The 22074-nt window shown below is 45.0% G+C and overlaps 2 protein-coding genes across 6 annotated transcripts in view; one reads left to right on the forward strand and one right to left on the reverse strand.

The window, feature by feature from the left end:
• The first annotated feature begins 596 nt into the window (after positions 1-596).
• Positions 597-9151, forward strand: LOC118012917 (cytochrome c oxidase assembly factor 6 homolog). Its single transcript, XM_035008477.1, has 3 exons — positions 597-677; positions 1366-1525; positions 7288-9151. The coding sequence occupies exons 2-3, from the start codon at positions 1382-1384 to the stop codon at positions 7381-7383; spliced, it is 240 nt and encodes a 79-aa protein (XP_034864368.1). The 5' UTR covers positions 597-677; positions 1366-1381; the 3' UTR covers positions 7384-9151.
• Positions 9152-14974: 5823 nt separating this feature from the next.
• Positions 14975-22074, reverse strand: part of TARBP1 (TAR (HIV-1) RNA binding protein 1) — an 85723-nt gene continuing 78623 nt past the window's right edge. For 3 of the 5 annotated variants that reach the window (XM_035008480.1, XM_035008479.1, XM_035008478.1), the window contains 5 exons: positions 20055-20226; positions 16710-16901; positions 16404-16528; positions 15651-15787; positions 14975-15340 (listed from right to left, as the gene is read on the reverse strand). In XM_035008480.1, coding sequence (XP_034864371.1) covers positions 15172-15340; positions 15651-15787; positions 16404-16528; positions 16710-16901; positions 20055-20226 — 795 coding nt within the window. In that variant the 3' untranslated portion in view covers positions 14975-15171. The other 2 variants (XR_004679859.1, XM_035008481.1) reach the window with 2 other exon arrangements.

Genomic DNA, 22074 nt, shown 5'->3' on the forward strand with positions numbered 1-22074 from the left:
AGCAAGCAGCAAGGGTTCAAGGCAAGGTGATGATGTTGAGAAATGTACCAGGATGAAATCTCAACCAGGGGACTAGGAGCTCGAAGGCCTCGGGTTCGCAGCTTGGTTCACTTATTTGCCAAATCTCCTGGGTCGTGTGCCTCTCCCTCACTCCTCCCTCTACCCCCCATTTCCCCCTCCCTCCTCCCCCTCTCTCCCTCTCCCCATCTTTCTTCCTCTCCCTCGCCCTCTCTACATATCTCTATCTAGGAAGCTTGCAATTAAGCTGTCACCTTTAACCACTTTGCCTCGCTCTCATCCCTCGGGTGCAAATTTCTACCCAAACCGCCTTGTCCGGCAGGACTCGAAAGTCAAGCCTTCCAGGCGGCGCGGGGTGAGATATACATAGGAATTTAGATTCACGAAAGGAGCACAGACCCTGACAGTTGTTAAAAGCCTCGGATCCCCGAGGCACGCACCCACCGGTAGGGTTGAGGCTGCTCAGAGCAGCGACAGAGCCCCACCCACTCTCCACCTCCACGCCCCCAGGCACCACCTCCCGTGCCCGCCCAGCAGGAAGTCACTGCAATAGAGAGCGGAGCCGGAAGTCCCGCCCCCCTTGAACGGTGTACGGGATCCCGTAAGGGTCACTCCAAGCAGGCGCGCTGATTCGCTGCGTGAAGTGCTTCCTTGGGGTGGTGAGTTCTACGCTGCTTGAGCCCCCGCGGGCGAGGCGAGCCTCCGGGCGCCAGGACTCCGCACCGGGCCCTCCGCCCTGCCCCCTCCCGCCCCCAGTTTGTTGGGTTCCATGGCCCTTTCCTCCCGTGGGCGCCGAAGGGAACCTGGTGCCGGGCGGGCGAGAGGTCATCTTGCCGCGGGGGCCCGGCGGGCGCGCGTGGGGGAATGGGGCCCCGGGCGGTCGCCGACTCCGCGCGCCTCGCGTTCCTCTTCTGCACAACTGGGTAGCACTCCTGGCCCTGCTGGGTCACTTTGACCCCGTGCGTTTATTTGTACAGCAGTTTGGTTCGAACGGCAACCTTGTAAAATGGGCCCTGCTACCCCCGTTTTACAGATGGGGAGACAAGCTCGAGAGGATAAATGAGCTACTCCGAGTGACGGGACTGTGAGAGAACCATAGGTCTAACTCGGCTTCGTGAGACCAAGCCGCCGCCCGGCTTGGGGCCCAGTTTCACAGTGTAGGAGATGAGCTTCAGAAGCGAGTGGTCTTAAGGCATCGTTAACTTAGAACTGATGCATTTCAGCTGCGTCGTTAAAATCCCGAGGTAGAACTTCAGAAAGGGGGGGGTGGGAAGGAACGACAGTTAGTGCCTTGCCTTCTCTGAAACAAGTTCCCTCGTTAACATCAAATGTTATTTTGGCCGACAGCTTGAGCCCACTAGGAATGGCAGCCCCGTCTATGAAAGAAAGACAGGCTTGCTGGGGAGCCCGGGATGAATACTGGAAGTGTTTAGATGAGAACACAGAGGACGCTTCTCAGTGCAAGAAGTTAAGAAGCTCATTTGAATCCAGTTGTCCCCAGCAGTGGGTAAGGCACACTCGGATGGGTTTCTGTTCGCTGTTAAAATGCAGAGAGCTTACAGTGTGCGTGGTAGGCTGGGAGATGAAGCACCGTCGTGGGAGGCACCTCAGATCTAGTTTGTGTGAGCAGCAGAGAAACCCCTGCCTGGAAATCTGGACTTTGTTTTATGTTCTTCTATCAGGCAGACATTTGGGAAATGTCACCTGACACTTTAAAGATCACTGGAAACAAACCTGTAAATAATAACCAACAATTCCAACCCGCCAAATTGGTAGGTTTCTCCAGGATCTTAAGAACAGTATTTAATCTTGGGCGAGAGTTGGCAAATTCACTGGCTTAGAGCTACTATCAGGATTAAAGCATTCCCTGTTGCCCACCCAAAATCATATGGTCATTTACCCAAAATATGAGAATAGTTTAGGAAGTAGGAGGATGTTCGGGTGATGGGTTCTGTCACCAGCTGCCCCAAATGCCTCCCTGACAGTTTTCCTGCTGTGTGCCGCCTGGCCCTAGTCTGGGAGTGGGCTGGAAAAGGGAAGGAACATTGAGCTCAGTAAATTGTCCTGTCTTAAGTGCTTGACCCTCCTATATCAGTATCCTTTCAGGTGGGTGGTTTGCTCGCGGTTTCTGGAGGAGGCATCTGAAGGTCAGGGCATTGAAATAACTTGGCTCAGTATTGGTCAGTGAGTGGCAGAACTGTAATTCTAAGTCAGGCCCAGCTGGCTAATGGAAGCTTTGAACCTGAATTTGTGCTTTCCCACTCCATCATGCTGCTGCAGGTATACCAGACAGCTGGGAGAACAGCTCATCTTAGGGCGTGGTTTAGGGTCTTCCCTGTCACACCTCACATTTTTATTTTATTTTATTTTATTTTTTTTTAAAGATTTTTTATTTATTTATGTGAGAGAGAGAATGGGAGACAGAGAGCATGAGAGGGGGAGGATCAGAGGGAGAAGCAGACTCCCTGCCAAGCAGGGAGCCCGATGCGGGACTCGATCCCGGGACTCCAGGATCATGACCTGAGCCGAAGGCAGTTGCTTAACCAACTGAGCCACTCAGGTGCCCACACCTCACTTTTTTTTTTTTTTTAAGATGAGGAGCGGGAGGGGTGCAGGAGACCACTAGAAGGGTGGGGTCATAGGAGGAGGGCTGGGCTGGGAGTGAATGCAGTCAGGAGAACGTGCTTTAGATGAACTCTTCATCTGTAAAACCAGCATAATGCAACCTATCTCATGGGATTCCTGTGAAGACTCAGTGTCTAACTTGACATATAAATAGAAACATGATCAATGTGGGGTTTTGTGATTGGATTGTGTAATGATTTAGGCAAAAAATACTATACATCCCTGGTTTTCCCATTAGGATTGATGCACCAAGAATAACTCTTGGTTTAAGAAGTAGGTGGAGAATGTGGGAGCTTGGGCTAACTCAGACCTGAGTCTTTTAGGGTCCTGATACCTTTCCTGCCTGTGCTGTCCCCTTCTCACTGGGCTCTCTGGCCCTGTGGTCACCGAGAGCAGGGTGGAGCTGAGAACCGGGCAGGAACTCTGGGGGCCAGGGTGTTGGTGGGTTCTGTTCTTACCCTGCCCCCCGCATTTTCTCAGGAGAATTTTGTCCCTGGGAGACCTTTCAGCCTTGCCATGATTTTCCACTCAGGTGACATGTCATAATCATGTGGAGATTTTTTAAAGAGCTGTGTCCCAGACCTCATCTCAGATTTACTGAATGTCTGGAAATAGAACCCGAGCTTGGCTCTACAAGTGATCCCGATAACCGTGGTTAGGAGTGCCTGTCTTAGCCCCTTTGCAAAGTCACGCTTCCGTCCTGTTTTTATCCCCCCCACCCCTCTCCTCGGAAACCCACTGCTTTCTCTCCAGCCTGGTGATTAGCAGACCCTCCCACTCCCCTTCTTTCGGGGCAGCTTTTGTTCTCTGTGTCATAAGGGGCTGCTGCTTTATTCTCTGTCCCTCCCACTGGGACCCTGGCTGAGGGCCAGCCTGCTCTCTAGGTTACTGTGTCCTGCTCGCAGCTCATTTACTTGAGTATGTGCTCCGAGCACTTCAGATGTGCTCTCCACCTCTGCTTTTCTCGGTCACCTAGTTTTTCAGACAAGGACATGGGCACATTGAAACGAAGTCACCTGTAAGTGCAGAACCTGGATTTGAGCTCAGGAGTGTGAGTCTGGACCCCATGCTTTTCCCTTCTCCACATCCTCCTTCCTGTGCCTGTCATGCAAGAACAGGATCCATGAAAATAGCCTGCACAAGCCTCATGGTGTCCTAGAAACTTAGTCATAGCTGTAGTCTATTTAAATACGAAAGCCCGATCTCCTTGGGTGCCTCTGAGTCCTTGCCCTAGCTTTCCTCCTGCTCGGCTAGCAGCCACGCCTGTTAGAGAGCTTTGCTGTGAGGCTGTTCATGCCAGTGGTCTTCTGTGCTCTTCGCGCTCCCAAGGCATTCTGCTCTCAGGTGTTGATGCCTCGTCCGCAGCTCCAGCCTGGCCCTTTCTCCAACTCCGGAGGCACCTGTTGAGCTGTCTCAACAGGTTTAGATGTTCACAGGACCAACCCTGACCTCTGCATATCCAAGTCTGAACTTTTCCCCATCCCGTACCCAGCAGGCCTCTCCTCCCATTACTCAGTGAAAGACACCAGCACGAAGACAGCCTCAGAGCCCAGGGCCTCAGCCTTCCTTGTGGGGCTTACTTGATGAGCATCCGCAGGAGGGAAGTGGGACAACACAACAGCCCTGCAGTGGGGGCAGGCCCAGTGTGTTTCAGGAACAGCAAGGAGAGAGGGGCGGACGTTCCGGTCAGAGAGGGATGGGAGGCCAAGCGCGGTGGCGTTTCCTGAGTGCTATGGGCGGCTGCTGGAGAGTTCAGAGTTCCGCAGGAAGGAGAGCTGCAAGGATATGAGAGGGAGTCTGTGAATACATGGTGGGCTCAGGGTCCTACAGGGCAAGGGAAGAGGTGGCCGCTCAGAATTGGGATTATGGAAAAGCCCTATTTATTGGTAAGGCCAAGGCCTACGCTTTGATCCTGGGAGCAAGACAGGTTGGAGGACGAGATCGCTGAAGAGACCAGGGCCATGGAAGGCCTGACCACGTGGACAGCCACCCGAGCTTTAGGACAGGAGTACTGGTGGAGAAGGAGGCACAGGCTGCAAAGCGCTAGCCGACCCCACCGAAGGAGGGAGGGGGGTGGCGTAGCAGACTCTTCCAAGTGCCTTCAGCATCTGACAGTGTTCCACGGCAGTGCTGTTCGCGCTCAGCCTGCTCCCTCCCCACCTGGGTGCTATGCTCGGGGATTGCCTGCTGACATCTTACCCTGTAGCCAGAGACTAGAAACGGAAAGATTTTTCCAGAGCTGTGTGAGGAGGTGGGGAGGCCCATGGGGGAAGGGGGTCAGAAAAGGAAGTATCACTTGGGTCTGTTCTGTGTGAGGCATTTATTATTAGCTTTAATTTTCATTCCGTCTTCTGAGTACTTTTGTGTCTGTTTTACACAGTAGGAACTAAGGCTCAGGTGAAGTGACTTGTTCAAGGTCAGCTAAGCAGTAAGTACAGCTTTGTTACATACAAACTAAAATGCTGGGTGTCACCAGAACGAATTACTCTTCTCTGACGCTTTGCTGCTTTTATGGTGCTCATCAGCCTAACCTGTGTCAGGCCGACTGAAAGGCTCCTGTTGGTTCATCGCTGAGGAGGGAGCAGGGTTGAGATCCATCAATCATTCCAGCATCATCCAAGAGACTTGATCCCAGTATCAATTTCAGAAACCCCAGCGTTTCGGCATTCGCAGTACTGTCTTGCATCTCCTGTAAGGGTGTGGAGGATGCTAGCATCCCACGGACACAGTCCTCTTCTGTACGTGCTTGTTGGCTTGTGAGCCCGGAGAGGGAGAGTGCGGGCCCTGTGCTGAGGATCCCCACCTGCTAACTGAGGAGAGAGGGTTGGGGTGGAGAGCAGTAAGGTGGAGTGTGGTCCCCGCAGACTCAGGGAAGCCCATCCGGGACCCAGAGCAGCTCTGGATGGCCAGCATTTCTGGGCCGGTGGCAGATTCAGAATGGACGGACAGGTGGGCAGAAATTAAGCCATGAATGGCTTTGTTTGTCTTGCTGAGGAGTTTGGATGTTGACCTTAAGTCTGTAGGGATGCCCAGAAAGACCTTCCAGCAAGGGACACGATCAGATTTGGGTTTTGAAAAGATCACACTTGGCAGCGGCGTGACCGATGGATTAAGGAGGGGAGAGAAATGAGGGCCTGTAGTGTAGTGATGAAGAGGAGTGGGATCGAAGGGTTTAGGTGGACAGTGGTGCGTTCACTGAAAGAAGTATTAGAGGAGAAACGCGTTTGAAGAGGAGCTTGGTTCAGGCCGAGCTGGGACCAATGTGCTGGTAGGACATCTACATGGAATTGTCGGTCAAGACAGTTGGGAGATGTGACAGGATCTGTCACAAAGATCCGGACACCGTCCACTTCTTCCTGTGGCACCTTGTATGCAGAACACCCATCCCAGCCACCGGGGTAAATCTGTAGTCTGGTAACCATGGAGACCACACACCAGAGGAGCTGTGGGCATCTCACCGGGCACAGGAAAGGAGTCCTCCAAGGATTTAGGGGCGGGGTGGAAGTAGGTAAAAGTGAAACGAAGCCGTGCTTTGGTAAGCTCAAAGCAGGGCTGCGATAAACAGGTCATTGTCAGCTCTGGACTGAGAAGGGACCCCGGGTCCTATTTTCTTAGAGATATTTGAGATCCTGCTCCTGGGCTGGAAATCAAGGCTGCTGCTTTGTGTTAGGTTGCCTGGGATCCTCCAGGCAAAGGTAGGAAGTTGCATTTTTATTGCTATAACCTCAAAGAGCAAATTTCTGATAGCCTGTGGTTTTAGAGGACAAGGGTTCTTGGTCAGTATGAAAGCCATACTCAAAGCCATACTCAGGACAGTCCCTGGGAGAAATGTTAACTCTGCAGCGGCTTATCTGTCTCTCTCATGCCAGCATGAGACAGAAGTGTATGTGCTCAGTCTAATTTTCACTTAGGCTCCACGGAATAAGAATTAAATCCTAAGAAAAGCTTTTAACAAAACACCTAGTGTTTTTTTCTCCTGACAGTGAAAATGTGTGGTGTTCTGCCTTTGCCTTGTTTGCAAAGCAGCACCTATCTAGACACTTGACAGGTTTGTGACCTTGATTTTCTACTGTAATTTTATGGTTTCAGAATATGGGGCTTTAAGATACTTCGAATTCTCTATGGCAAGAGAAGGATATAAATAAGATGAAGTCTTTAATTTACTAAAGTTTTAGCCACTCATTCATAGTTTATAAATATAATTTTTAACCATCTGTCACAAATGTGTGTTTCTGGATGAGATAAACTTGATTATAGCTGATGAACTACAAAACTTAGCAACTGTAAGTTCAATAAGAAAAACTTGTACAGTGTCTTTAAATTATGAAGTTTTATGGCCTACAAACTCTGAGCCTACACGGCAATGTTCACATGTCCAAGCACAGGGACATTTCTCGAGGAGAAGGTTTGTGGGTTACTTGAATTCTCCATAGGCTCTTGAACCCAGAAGGGGTTAGGGCTCACTGGTCTACACCATCTTTGGAGACTCTTATACATCGTATGACTTGATTCAGAATGATTCTAGAATACAAATCACTTAGGTGACTTACTCAACTTATGTTGAATAATTTGTTACATTTAAATCTGTGCTTTTGTTTAAGCTGTAAAACTTCCCCTTATTTCAAACACTTTTTTTCTCAACAGATAAAATATTTTGATAAAAGAAGAGACTACTTAAAGTTCAAAGAAAAATTTGAAGCAGGACAATTCCAGCCTTCAAAAACAACTGCAAAGTCCTAGGCTGCTCCTGAACTTCTCAGAAGGTTTGAATCATGGTAAATAGCGTGACTCGGTCCACATAAACAACTCTTTAAAATGATCAAGTAACAGAGATTCCATCATTCAAACTATGAAGAATCAAAATGGTATGAAAGATGCTTAGTTTTAATTTAGTAAGGAAGCTATATTTTAAGGAAAATTAAAACCTATTATAAAAACCCATGTTTTGTTGTTTTGATTGGAGTAGTAGGTGAATCTTACAGATGCAAATACAGGCATACCTTGGAGATTTGCAGGTTCAGTTCCAGATCACTGCACTAAAGCAAATACCACAGTTAAGCGAGTCAGATGAGTTTATTTCTCCGTGTATATATGAGTTATGGGTACTATACTGAAGTCTTAAGTGTGCAGTAGCATCAGGTCTAAAAAACAATGTACATACCTTAAAAAATGCTAACTATCATCTGAGCCTTCAGCGAGCTGGACTTTTGCTGGTGGAGGATCCTGTCTTGATGTGGATGGCTGTGGCCTTTTCTTAAAAGTAATGAAGTTTGCCACAGATTGATTCTTCCTTTTTGACAGCATTTTATCCACAGAACTTGTTTCAGAATTGGAGTCAGTCTTCTCAAACCCTGCTGCTGCTTTATCAACTAAGCTCATGTCATACTCTAAATCCTTTGCTGCCATTTTGACAGTCTTCACAGCATCCTCACCAGGAGTAGATTCCATCTCAAGAAACCACTTTCTTTGCTCATCCGTAAGGAACAACTTCTCATCCCTTCAAGTTTGATCACAAGATGGTAGCAACTCAATCCCGTCTTCAGGCGCCACTTCTAATTCCAGTTCTCTTGCTGTTTCCGCCGCAGTGAGTTCCTCCGCTGAGGTCTGCAACTCCTCAGACTCATCCATGGGGTCTGGAATCCACTTCTTCCAAACTCCTGTTAATGGTGATTATTTTCACCTCTTCCCATGACTCCTGCATGTTCTTCATAGCATCTAGAATGCAGAATGCTTTCCAGGCTTACTTTGCCTGGACACATCGGAGGCGGCACCATCTCTGACAACTCTGGTTTTACAAAATGTTTTTCTTAAGGCTTGAAAGTCGAAATGACTCCTTGATCCATGGGCTGCAGAATGGATGTTGTGTTGGCAGGAATGAAAACCACAATCTGGAGGTCCATCGCCCACAAGCAGGACTATTTTGAAAGGAATCTTTTTTTTTAAGCAGTAGGTCTCAGTAGTGGGTTTAAAATATTCAGTAAACCATGTTGTAAGCAGATGTGCTGTCCTCCAGGCTTTGTTGTTCCATTTCTACAGCACAAACTTATTTAAAGTCACCAGCTGCATTAGCCCCTCACAGGACAGGCAGCCTGTCCTTTGGAGCCAAACACTGACTTCTGCTCTCTAGCTGTAAAAGTCTTAGATGGCATTTTGTTCCAAACAAGGCTGTTTGCGCCGCATTGAGAATCTGTTGTTTAGTGTGGCCACCACTGATTAGCTTAGTAGACCTGGATAACATGCTGCTTTACCTGCCACTTTAATGGTAAGGACATGGCTTCTTTCCTTAAGCCTCATGAACTAACCTCTGTTAGCTTCAGACTTTTCCTCGGTAGCTTCCTTACCTCTCTCAGCCTTCATAAAATTGAAGAAGTAGGGCCTTGCTCTGGATTAGGCTTTGGCTTCAGGGACTGTTGTAGCTGGTTTGATCTTCTATCCAGCCCACTGAAATTTTCCCCGTTGTCAGTGATAAGGCTATTTCACATTGTTCTTCATGTGTTCAGTGGAGCAGCAGTTTTTAAAAAAGGTTTTATTTATTAGAGAGAGAGCAAACACACGAGTTGGGGGAGGGAGAGGGAGAAGCAGGCTTCCTGCTGAGCAGGGAGCCCGACACAGGGCTTGATTGCAGGACTCTGGGACATGACCTGAGCCGGAGGCAGATGCTTAACTGACTGAGCCACCCAGGTGCCCCAGGGGAGTAGCATTTTTAATTTCCTTCGAGAATTTTTCTTTGCATTCACAATTTGGCTGGGTGGCAAAAGAGACCTAGCTTTTGGCCTGTCTTGGCTTTTGACATGCCTGCTTCACTAAACCCAATCATTTCTGATTTAAAGTGAGACACAGGAATCTTCCTTTCACTTGGAGGCCATTGTAGGGTTATTAGTTGGCCTAATTTCAGCATTGTTTTGTCTCAGGGAACAGGGAGGTCAGGAACGGCACTGGTTCGTGGTGTAGTCGGAAGACACACAGCATTTATATGTGCCATCTTATACAGGCACAGTTCATGGTACCTCAGAACAATTAACAGTAGTAACATCACAGAGCACCGTAACATAATGCAGAAGTTTAAAATACTGTTGAGAACTAAACTGTGACACAGACACAAGGTGAGCCAATGGTGTTGGAAATAATGGTGCCAATAGACTTGCTCAAGCTGCCACAAACCTTCAATTTGTAAAAAATGCAGTCCCTGCGAAGTGCAGTAAAACAAAGTATGCCTCTATTGTTAGATAATGAAGAAAGCAGGTTGTCATTGTCTGTCCTGGGAGTCGGCATTTTAATATAGGCACAAAAAAATAAGGAATGGAAGAAAAAGGTTGAACTTAAAATATACAGGTAAAACAGAGGCCATGTATAAAAAAACCTACAACTAATATCACGCTTAATGGTATGACAATAAATGCTTTTTTCCTAAAATCAGTAATAGGGTAAGGATGTCCTTTCTCACTTCTGTTCAACACTGTGCTGGATTCCTGGCTGCTTCACTGAAAAAAGAACAAGCATACGCATTGGGAAGGAAGAAGCAAAACTGACTGTATAAACAGAGTACAACATTTATCAAGTTCCCCGTCCGATGAGGGCATGGGCCATGGTGCCCCAAGACCGTGACCGCAGTAGTGTCCCAGACCACCACAACTGTAATACTGAGACACAGAGTGGGACAGTGCTGTGGAAAATACTGTGCCCAAAGACTTGCTCAGCACAGAGTCGCCACACGCTTGTGGCAAAGATGATCTCTCTGTAGAAAACCCCAAAGAACTGACAAGCTCCTAGAACCAACTGAATCTTAGGTGGCAAGAAGCAAGGTCAGTATACAAAAGAAAATTCTACTCTTGTGTATCAGCAAGGACTAACTGGAACTTTAAAAAAATGTACTAAATTTATAGTAGCACTAAAAAAAATAAAAGGAATACTTGGTATAAATCTATGCATAGGACCTATATCTGAGAACTAAAGCATAAAATACTTAGAGAAGATCTAATGAGATATACTGTAGTCAAGGATTAGGGAATTTTTTTTTAAAAGATTTTTTTATATGAGAGAGACGGAGAGAGCACAAGCAGAGGGGAGAGGGAGAGGGACAAGCAGACTCCTCGCTGAATGGGAAGCCTGACGCAGGGCTCAATCCCTGGACCCCAAGATCAGGACCTGAGCAAAAGTAAGACACTTAACCAACTGAGCCACCCAGATACCCCTCAGTATTCTTAATATACTGTTAAATTCTCCCATTTTGTTCAACACAACCCAAATCAAAGTCCTAACAAGCTTCTGTGTGTAGACACTATTGACAAGCTGATTCTAAAATTTGCATGGAAAGGCAAAGGACCTAAAATAGCCAAAACAATTTTTTTTTGAAAAGAACAGCCTTAGATGATTTATATTATGTGATTTCAAGGCTTAGTCTAAAGGAACAGTAATCAGAACTATGGGTATTAGTAAAAGGACTGATACCTAGGTCAGTGGAACAGAAAGAGTCCAGAAATATACCCACATGAATAGAGTCAGCTGAATTTGAACAAAGGTGCAAAGGCAACTTAGTGGAGAGAGAATCATCTTTTCAACAAATGGTGCTGGGAAGTGCACATCCATACGCAACAAAATGAACCTTGACACACCTGACACCTTATTAAAAAACTCAAAATGGATCATAGAACTAAATGTAAAATATAAAACTAACAATTCTGGAAGAAAATACAGAGGAGTTCTGCATTTTAGGTTTGAAAATATTAATTTTTAGATCATGACATCAAAAGTGCAATCCATCAAAGGAAAAAGGTTTTATAAAAGCTGAACTTTATAAAAACTGAAAATGTTTTCTCTGTGAAAGTAAGAAAATGAAAAGATAATTATAGACTGGGAGAAAATATTTACAAATTATGTATCATAAAGAACTTGTATCCAGAATAAAGAATTCTGAAATCTCTAAAAAAAATAAATCACCCAAGCTTTAAAAAAATTGGACAAATTGGGGCACCTGAGTGGCTCAGTCAGTTAAGCATCTGCCTTCAGCTCAGATCATATTGGGGTCCTGGGATTGAGCTCCACGTCGGGATCCCTGCTCAGTGGGGAGTCTGCTTCTCCCTCCTCCCTGCCCCCTCTCATGCTCGCTCACTGTCTCTCAAAATCTTTAAAAAAAAAAAAAAAAAAAAGGACAAATTATATGAATAGGTATTGTCACATTTTTTATTATGTTAGTGACCATACAGTACATCATTAGTTTTTGATGTAGTGTTCTATGATTCATTGTTTGTGTATAACACCCAGTGCTCCATGCAATACGTGCCCTCCTTAATACCCATCACCAGGCTTGTCACATATCTATTCATAGTATTGAATAGTAACTAATACATTAGGAAAAGATGCTCCACATTAGTAATGTAAATTAAAACCAGGATGATCTATCACTCTCCACCTATTAGAATAGCTTAATTCGGGGTGCCTGGATGGCTCGGTCAGTTTAGCATCTGCTTTCAGCTCAGGTCATGATCCCAGGGCCCTGGGATCAAGCCCCACATCGGGATCCCTGCTCAGTGAGTCTGTTTCTCCCTCTCCTTCCCTGCCTGCTTGTGCTCGCTTGCTCCCCCTTTGTCTCTCAAATAAATAAAATCTTTTACAAAAAATAGAATAGCCTAATTTAAAAAGCTGACAGTACCAAGTACTGATGGGGCTGCAGAGCAACAGAAACTCATATTTACTGCTGGTGAGAGTGCAAGAACAATAAAACCCCTTTGGAAAACAGTTTGGAATTTCTTATAAAGTTAAACTGATGCTTACCTTATGACCCAGCAATTGTACTCCGAGGTATTCCACCAAATGAACTGAAAACAAAACCTTTGTTTATAGCAGCTTCACTTATAATTGCCAAAGACTGGAAACAACCCAGATTCCTACAACAGAGGAGGAAAAAACAGACCCAACTATACAATGGAGTACTAAGCAATAAGAAGGGAATGAACTTGAGTCATGCAGCAACATGGATGAACCTTCTGTGCATTTTTCTATGTGTTAAGAAGCCAGACCCAAAAGGCGATGTATTATATGCTTCCATTTACAGGATTCTGAAAAAGGCAAAACTAGTACAGAAAACAGATCAGTGGTTGGGAATGGGGAAAGGGGTCAACTATGAAGGGGTCATGCCAAGGAATTTTTAGGTGTTGAGATGGTCTTCTATGGCACTGTGGTGGTGTATTCGTGAGTATGCACTCATCAAAACCCAAAGAACTGTACACTCAAGAGTGACTCTGATTGTATGCACATTAAAATAAGGTCAACCAGGATTTTGGAGGGATTCCTGTTTAGAATGTAGGCTGTGATAAATGAACTCACTGGAAGGGGTGGATAAGAAAGGAGCTGACCTTGTAACTTCGAAAAATGGTTTCTGACAGGATCCTGTCAGGCTAAAGACAAAAAGAACTTACAAAAATTGCTAAATTTCACAGTTTAGCAGCTCTCAAAGTACACTAATGAGAAGCATGTTTAAGTCAGAAAAAGCAGTTAAAAATGAGTGAGTGTCAGAATTAACCTTGTGGAGCTGATTGGTGCCCGAGGTCACCTTCACATCTAGACACTGTATTTGTGCACACACAGGGTGTAGACACTAGATCCCCTAGCTCCGGCCACCGAGAGGGCCACCCATGCTCCTTGCAGAACTGTCCGATTCTAGAACTGGGGTGGGGGAATATGAAAGCACCTGGAGAACTGTGTACTGCCAGAGAGTAAGGAAGTTCTAAAGAAAAAAGAAATGGGGAAAAAAAAAATGGAAGAATGGGAGCAGGTCAAAAGGACATGAGCCAACCATCCACACTGATCTGAACAAATGAGTGAATCAGGGACTGGTGTTCCTTACAGAAGAATCCCAAGTCACAGATGGACAAGAAATGAGGGAAACACAGACTATCATCGTGAGAACACCACAGCCAACACCCACTGACTGACGAGTACGAGACTGAGTGGGCACCATGCTCAACAGAAAGTTTATCAGCAGAGCCTCCAAGTATCTCTCCCATGATACTTATTAATCACCGTCATAGTTTTCACAGCTGCTCCCAGTTTCTGGTCCTTCTCCCTCCAAGAGGTGAAGCTTATTTTCTACCCTTGAGTGTAGGCTAGGCTTAGTGATCCGGCTTCTAACAGAGCACGGAAAGTGAGAAATAGCAACTGGCGAATGCTGCCTTCGACAGACAACCAGGGGAGTAGGTCACACTGAAATGTGATGACAAGGGCACATCAGCACTGAGGGGTCGTTCCGAAAACCCGAGACCTTAGTCTGACCACGAGAAAACACCAGACAAACCCAAATCATGAGATGTTTACACAATACCTACCCAGTATTCCTCGAAAGTGTCAAAAGTCAGCAAAGACAAGGAAAGATGGAGACTCTGTCAGAGATCGCAAGAGACTGAGGAGACCTGACCACCTAATGCAATGCAGCATCCTGGAAGAGAACAAGAAATCTCAGTATAGGTCAGATTGGTAGTCGCAGTTTAGTGAATGGCACCGTTACCAATGTTAATTTCCTAGTTTTGCTAAGTGTCCACGGTTCTATAAGATCCTACTACAGGGATCTGGGTGAAGGACATAGGCCAACTGCACTATCTTTGCAACTCTTCTGCAAAACAAAAATTATTTTAATAAAGCCAAAGAAGAAAAAAATACATACTGGTAACAGATTCTGGAATTTAAATATTATTAAAAGGGACCCAGACATGACTGAAGTTTACTGCTGGATGGGGATAAATGGTCACCATTAAATACTGAAGTAATCTCAATATCAAACAAAAACACCCTCAGAAGAACAGAAATAGTAAATCAGACTTCCTGGGCTCCATTCTCACCCTTGGTGATGATGTGCAAGAATAATTCACCGTCTTTGGGTTGATACTGACATTTGTCAGAATATAGACTATCTCTAACCATTATCTGAACTCTCCGAGCAAAGGTAGTGTATGAAAATTTTCCAAAAATTCATATGAATGATAATGGCCTATTCCATGGCTTTAAAAGGAAATTAAAACCTATTATCCGAGCATCCTGAATTGTACAGAGAAGCTAGCTCAACAGCCTGTCAAGCAGGTTTCCTCCCTGGGAATAAGTAGATATAAAGCAGCAAACAGAGGCTAATGACTCCTCTCCATGCAGGACCTTTGCTTCCACCCCACTGTGCCTCCTGGAGACGTAAGGGTGTGGTGTTCACAGGTGACAACTGCTGTAATTCTGCCTTACTCCCATCGAAGTCCACATTTCTGACAATACTGGTTTCCAGGAAAGAAATTCTCTTCTTAAAATACCTTGTTTTATTTCCACAATTGCTTAAAATATTCAAGAAACAATGCAATTTAGCTAAAAATATTTATTCAAGGGGACAACATATAGTAATATATTTAAGGCACGTGAAAAAGTTTTGGCATTAAGTTGGCAAGAAAAAGAAATACAAATTATCCCGGTAAATTTCAGAATCGATTTCATTAGTACACATGGTTTTAAACAAGGTTTCAAGAGCACCGATAATTGATCTCAGATAAGGCACAAAGTTCATGACTCGGTGTCCCCATGCCTGAGCGGCTGCTGTCGGGTATATTCCCAAATGAGCAGAGCCCCACTCACGTGGACGTTAAGCGAGCGGATAATGCCCTGCTGAGGAATTTCCACACAAACATCCAATTGTTGGATCAGATTTGCTGGAATTCCCTCACGTTCATTTCTGATGAAGAAAAATGGAAGAAGAAGGGTTAGTTTTCTTGTAATATGCACACTTTTTTTCCTCAGAAATCCTGAATGTCACTGAAGAGTCAGATTAACAAAATAAAGTGAAGTCTGTGGCACCAGGGAAATAAACAAATAACACAGGTTCACCTGATCATCCAAACAGGTGAAATAAAACAAAAACTAGGGGTCTTTCCTTAAACGTTACAAGTCAAAACTCCTGATGTGGGTGTAACATCAGGAGTCTCGGTGAACTGTAAAATTTCCGAAAGCATTTTCTAGACTGAGACTCAAAGGGATCTTCTTACCCCAACAAGAGCAGAGATCTCTCCGGAAAGCTATACTGGGTCAGGTCTATACTCTTGGCAGTCTGTTCCACACCAATGACGGTGTAACCTTCTGCTTTTTTCTGTTGCAGAAAATCGATGAGCTGAGGTGGTTTTACCTTAAAGTGAGTTTAAAAAGAGCAGAATAATAAATTATTCATTTACAGCCTTGGAGTAAAATCAGAGTTTCAAAAAAACTTTCGTGAGACTGTCTTTTTATAAGGAAAAGGAAATATACTCTATTAAAAAAACAAAAAACAAAAAAACTCCCCCAACATCAAATATATTTATAAAAAGTATTCCTGAGGGCGCCTGGGTGGCTCAGTTGGTTAAGCGACTGCCTTCAGCTCAGGTCATGATCCTGGAGTCCCTGGATCGAGTCCCACATCGGGCTCCCTGCTCAGCGGGGAGTCTGCTTCTCCCTCTGACCCTAACCCCTCTCATATGCTCTCTCTCATTCTCTCTCAAATAAATAAATAAAATCTTTAAAAAAAAAAAGTATTCCTGAGTTGCAACAGGACATATTTTACAGAATAGAATTCTAAAAATACAATAATGTGAGAGATCATAAAAGCAACGGGGGAACAGAGGGGGGTGTTTTTTCCTTTGAGTATTATTTTAAGCTATTAAAGGCTGGACAACTATGAAGTACTGCAAGAGGACTGATAGAAGAAGACAGAGGACTGCAGAAGATTTCGGCAAACCAGCGTTTTACTAATATTACTTTCCACTCACCTCCAATAACGGCAGCCACTGCTCTGCTGAGACGCTGAGGCCCTGGAACTGCTTGTCTCTGACGCACTGCAGGCTGCCCACCACGAGCGCCGAGGCCCCGAACGCCTCGCAGGTCCGGCACAGCCCTGCACACGACGGGCCGCGTTACCACTGGCAGTCCTCCGCCCAGCTCGCTATGGCCACACAGCCCCCCGCAGCTCCCCAGGAGGGTTAAGTGAGGAAAATGGGCACAATGGCACTGGACCGATGACAAATTTTCAGGATCAAAAGATTTTAAGCAAGCCCCCTGGAAAACTATAATTTTACCTCCTAAGTTAGTTGGTTTATCAATGAGCGAGGCCACTACGATCAGTCTGCTAATCGACTTTCCAAGTTTGGCGACACGATCCTGAAATACTAGCTCCAGATCTAAATCTGGAGTGTTATTTTTCCAGGGGATAATCTTCTTCTGAACATCCATCCACTCTGACTGGCTAGCTGCTTCGCCCGAGTGAGAACCTGGGAAGGAAAAGGAAATAATCCCATACATAAAAATCTATTTATTTACACACACCCACACACACGCGAGTTTTAAATGATAGTTTAGAATGAGATTCATTAACTAAAGAACTTTACTTGGATTCAGACACAACTGCCATTTTCAACAGTCATTTTAAATTTTCAAATTGAACTCTAACAACCAATATACTGCAACATTTCGTGAAATAGAAGATAGGGGTGCCTGGGTGGCTCAGTTGGTTAAGCATCTGCCTTCGGCTCAAGTCATGATCCCAGGGTCCTGGGATCGAGCCCCGCATCGGGCTCCCTGCTCAGCAGGGAGTCTGCTTCTCCCTCTCCCTCTGCCTGCCGCTCTGCCTACTTGTGCTCTCTCTCTCTAATAATAATAAAAAAAGAAATAGAAGATGCACTTGTTGTCTACATTTTAGCATATCCCAAACTGGGAAGCATCTTAGAATTCCACAGGGTATCCTAGTTTGGTATGATTTTAGCATTTTTTCTTAGAGGTCCATAAAATAATGGTGTATCTGACAAACAAGAGGGTATTCCTGAAAACAAATATACACAGTCTTTATCCTAAATTATTTTACAAGTACTTGGGGAAACTTTCCTAAAATGAAGGATATTATCTGAACCAATTATCTCTTAATGAACGTTAGTAACCTGTCTAATGCAGTGTTCTGAGCTGTAGCACAGGACTGAGACTGTCCTTCCAGGCTCTTCCTCAACTGCTCTACTCCAAACTGCTGACCGAGCCACCAAGGAGCACTTAGCTTATCAGGACAGAAGAGAGATGCAGATACCAGAACACGGTACAATAGTGAGTGTGTGTAATGTCTCGGGGAGGGAGGGACGGGCAGAGACAAAGACCCAGGAGGGCTCAGGGAGGAGTCTGCAAACCGAGTGGGGAAGGGCAGTGCAGACCGCAGACCAGGTGTGCACGTGCACAGGGTGTGGGAGGACAGTGGCCCGGGCAGCGGCAGAACTCCGTTGTAGCTTACTACACCGTGTGCCATGGATGGAACATGATGGCTCAGGCCATAAAAAGATCATGAAAGACTTGTATAGAATGATAAAGAACTTACTCTACAGATAGGAGCCATTAAAGGGTTTTAAGAAGGGGGATAAGAGTACTGGTTTTGTGTTTTAGGAAAAATCCCTCTTAAAAGTGAGGTGAGGATAAGTTGGGGCCTCTGCACCAGTCCCGGCAAAGACAAGGACAGTCTAAATTAAGACAAGAGCAGAAGCAGCCAGATCTGGAGGCAGAATCACGCCAATTTGGTAACAGATGAACGCGGCACAAGAGAAAAGAATGACCGAGGGGCACCACTGACAGAAGGGGTTTATAGAGGAGGCCAAGTAAGGGCAGCAAGGGAAATGCAATCTGAATATGTTGAGTTTAAAGAGTTTATGGTGTATCTAGGTGCAAATGTCCAGCAGGCTCAGGAAAGAGGCCAGGCAGAGACAAAGAGGAGAAGTTACGTTACACGAGTGGTGGTCTCAAGTTGGGGAAATTAAAAGTGTTCAGGGACAGCATGGAGAATGAGGAAACCAGGCCAATGAAAACATTCTGGGGATACTACCAGTGAAGTCTTGGCATAAAGACTGCATTGCAGTACCCCTCTCATTTCCACACACCAGACAAAACAGAGACCTCCTTAGCCTTTTGCCCACCCAAGTGATGCCTGGTTTCTCTGCTCCGCCCTGTGGCCCCCAACACAATACATGGGGAGGACCCACGTATGCTCTCCTCCTCTCTCCTCCCATCTCTGCTCAGCCCGCCCCAGCAGAGCTGTCCCCACCACACTGATGAAGTAGCTTTTGTCACCATCTTCTGCCCTCAGATCTCCCTGTTTGAGGTCCTCTGTTTTCCTCTGTTTTGGGAAAGCTCTTCCTCAGGATCTTTGCTCGACTGCGCGCACTTCACGTGGGTCTCTACTCAATGTCAGCTCCCGAGAAAGGTTTCTTTGATCCTCTGTCACTATCTCTACCCTGCTTTGTTTTCATGGTGCCTTTTATGTAGGAATGAATGCAAGCTGCCTGAGGGCAGGGACTTGGCCTTATATCTAGACACAGGAGGCAATCGATAAATCTTGGTTGAAGGAATAAATAAATTTAAGGTGATTATGTCTTAAAATGTATTAGTGAACCATCTAGATGTTTGATAAAAAATGCACTTTCCCAGAACTCTCCTCCAGACACACTGAATTAAAATCAAAGGGGGGGACCCAAGTATTTGTACTTTACACAAGTTGCCCAAGGGATTCTTGAAAACATTAAAATTGTAGAGAACCACAAATATACAGGACAAAGAGGGGAACTCCTAAAGAGGAGTGAGAAGAGTCAGGTGGAAGAGGAAAATGAGGATAGCAAGAAGCTAGCAAATGAATGCCCCATAAAGGGTAGGTATAAGAGAAGAGCGCCCACTTAGGCTTTATGAAGGAGACAAAGACCATTTATGATTTTCTGAAGGAATCTTCAGTGGTTCTGGGACAGGGAGAGCGTGAACGAGGACCAAAGGAGTGGCAGCAGTGAGGAGAACTGGGAGACCACTGCTACACGACATTAACACTAGCTGTGGTTTCGAGGATGGGTGGGAGACTTGGTCCTTGGTTTTTCCAGGGGTCACTGGACTGTGCAGGAGAACAGGGAGGAGGTGAGCAATCGAAGGAACTGTGGGTCCTTCAGAAAGCTGAAGGGAAGCAGTGTCACCGAAGGTGGAGAAACAGGAGAAAGAAGGCCGGACAGATGAGTGAGGTCCAGCCAGACCCACAAAAGATGAGAATCAGGAGGTCTGCTTTATTCCTAAATGGGCCAAGAAATGAGATTTCATAACCTGACCCTTTTTAAAATCTGTACTTTTACAGAAATACATAATGGAAGAGCAGTAAATATTAACAATAATAGTTCAAAGAAAAGGGAAGTTACTAGCTTTATATTATAAAACAGATCAGGCTCTCCTTGGCTTTTTATAGCAAAGCCAAGCAATTAAAAATACCAAAGTTACAGCACTTTTCACGGTCTTTAAGTGGAGAAGGAGCAGACTTCACCACATCAGTGAAAAGTGGTGTGATCAACTCTCTGTTCTCAGTAACTGAAGCGAGTAAGGCTAACCAAGTCAACAAGCGGGAGAAAAAGAAAACATTTCTTTACCTGTGTCCTGCTGAGCCCAGTCACCCGGTTTTAGTTCACAGAGGTGAGCTGGCGAAAGGTACCACTGAAATCCTGCATCTAAAGGAATGTCAGTGAATCTGGTAAATTTACCAATGGCAATCCATTCGTCTTCAACCAGGCCTGAAAGGCGTGGAAGGATGTAAAATATGGTCTGAAAAGAGAATGGTAAAATCTAAATTTTTTCCCCTTGAAAAGAACAAAGAAATACATGGAAACATGTTTAAAGTACAACTTATTTACTATTATTGATGTATTCTCCCAAATTATCACAGTGACCGTATTATATATGTTCATTTATATCTGGTAGCAACTGTCTATACATACTTCTCATCTTCTCTAAGCCATCAGGGGATTAACTTAGGAAATGCTTGAGGGCAGGCAGACCTTCCACTTGGGTTTTTCTCACCATATGTAATAAACCACTGTGCTCTCGATAAAAGCAAAAAGTGTTTTAGGATTAATCAATATCAGTGTTGGGCAACATTTAGCTCAGGGCTATTTGTTGATAACCGAACACCTTCATAAGCGATGGAGTTCAAGCTCTTTTGATGCCAAACCTTTCCTCTTGCTACCATTAGACAAATTTGGAATCTGAACTTTGTCTTGACTGTGTATTAGCTGTGATGTCAGACAGACCACTTAGCCTCTCTTGGCCTCAACCTCCCCATTTGTAAAACGAGGATAAAATCAGGTTAAAATAGCCCATCGAGGTTGAGTAAACAGAGTATTACAGCCCTGGGCACGGTAATTGCTCAGTCATCACGTAAGCAATCCTCCTGGCCTTTTCTTTTCTTACCTACTAAACGGACCAGAACCAGAAAGTAAGTCATCAAAGGTGAAAAGGTGCATACAAAACAGAAGCACAAGTAACAGGCAATCTAAAAATGAAACCGTAAACGTGTGACGATGCACACGTCTTCACAATGGTTTCTGGAATGACGAATGGCTTTCTGCACGCTGGCCCACATGATGACTGCCACGCAATGCTGACTGAGTAGGAACCGAGCTCAGTCCGAGTGTAGGACGAGGCAGAGTTCCTGCGAGCCATCATGTTACTTCCACGGGCAGCGACGGCTCGGATCGTTAACAGAGGAGAAAATACACAGAAGGGGGGACAGTGAGGCGTTGGGGACCGAGATGAAGAGGGAAGGAGGGACTTACTCCTGCTGGAGAACATAACAGAAAGGGCTGACTTAGCACTAGAGGCCCTACTACAAGTCCTTCAGAAAGGCGCCAAACAAAGCATTCTGGGCGCTGAAGAACACAGAACAGAGCATGTTAAAATAACCGAAAAATCCTGCATTTTGCAATGAAGTCCACGGCTGCCCAACAAAGGGCATAATATTCTGTAGTGAATATCTCACGATATACAGATTTTCTTTTTATCGCATATGCACAACAGCTACAGTTCCTGTGGAAAAGTCCTAGGTCACATGTTTTAAATTCAAATGTAGAACATTCTATTTATAGTTGAAAGAGAAAGTGATACAATTCATACAAATCTTAATAATTTGTATATTAATTCACATGCTAACTGTAATAAACATGTTTATGGTTCTTAAAATTACATGAACACACTCGGCTAGGAGGAGGTGGTATATCACGCACTACACAATTCTTGTCACCCAGAACCGAAACACTGCAAGTTTAACAAAAGAACAGATCTTTTTGCTCTTACATTAACAGTGGGCTTCATTACAACAAAATCTCACCTGCACAAATGTTCTCACTCATTTCCTTTTAATGTCTGAACAGATTTCTGTTTAGAGTTAAATATTCCCCCTTCCAGAGTTTACAAGCCAGACACTGCCTGAGGAACAAAGTGACAATGACTAGCCAATTTTCACCGCTTACGAGTGAAATGCAAGTCATCTGCATGAAGTAACAAAATTAAACTTAGAACTTTACAACGTGAACGTGATGTTGTAAGGGGTAAAAATTCACCTAATTATAACCCTCCAAGAACTGTGGCAGAAAGGAGGTGCAGGGATTAAAAACA

Source organism: Mirounga leonina, unplaced genomic scaffold (genome assembly GCF_011800145.1).
Source record: "Mirounga leonina isolate KUSES-001 unplaced genomic scaffold, KU_Mleo_1.0 Mir_152, whole genome shotgun sequence".
Taxonomy (NCBI): domain Eukaryota; kingdom Metazoa; phylum Chordata; class Mammalia; order Carnivora; family Phocidae; genus Mirounga; species Mirounga leonina.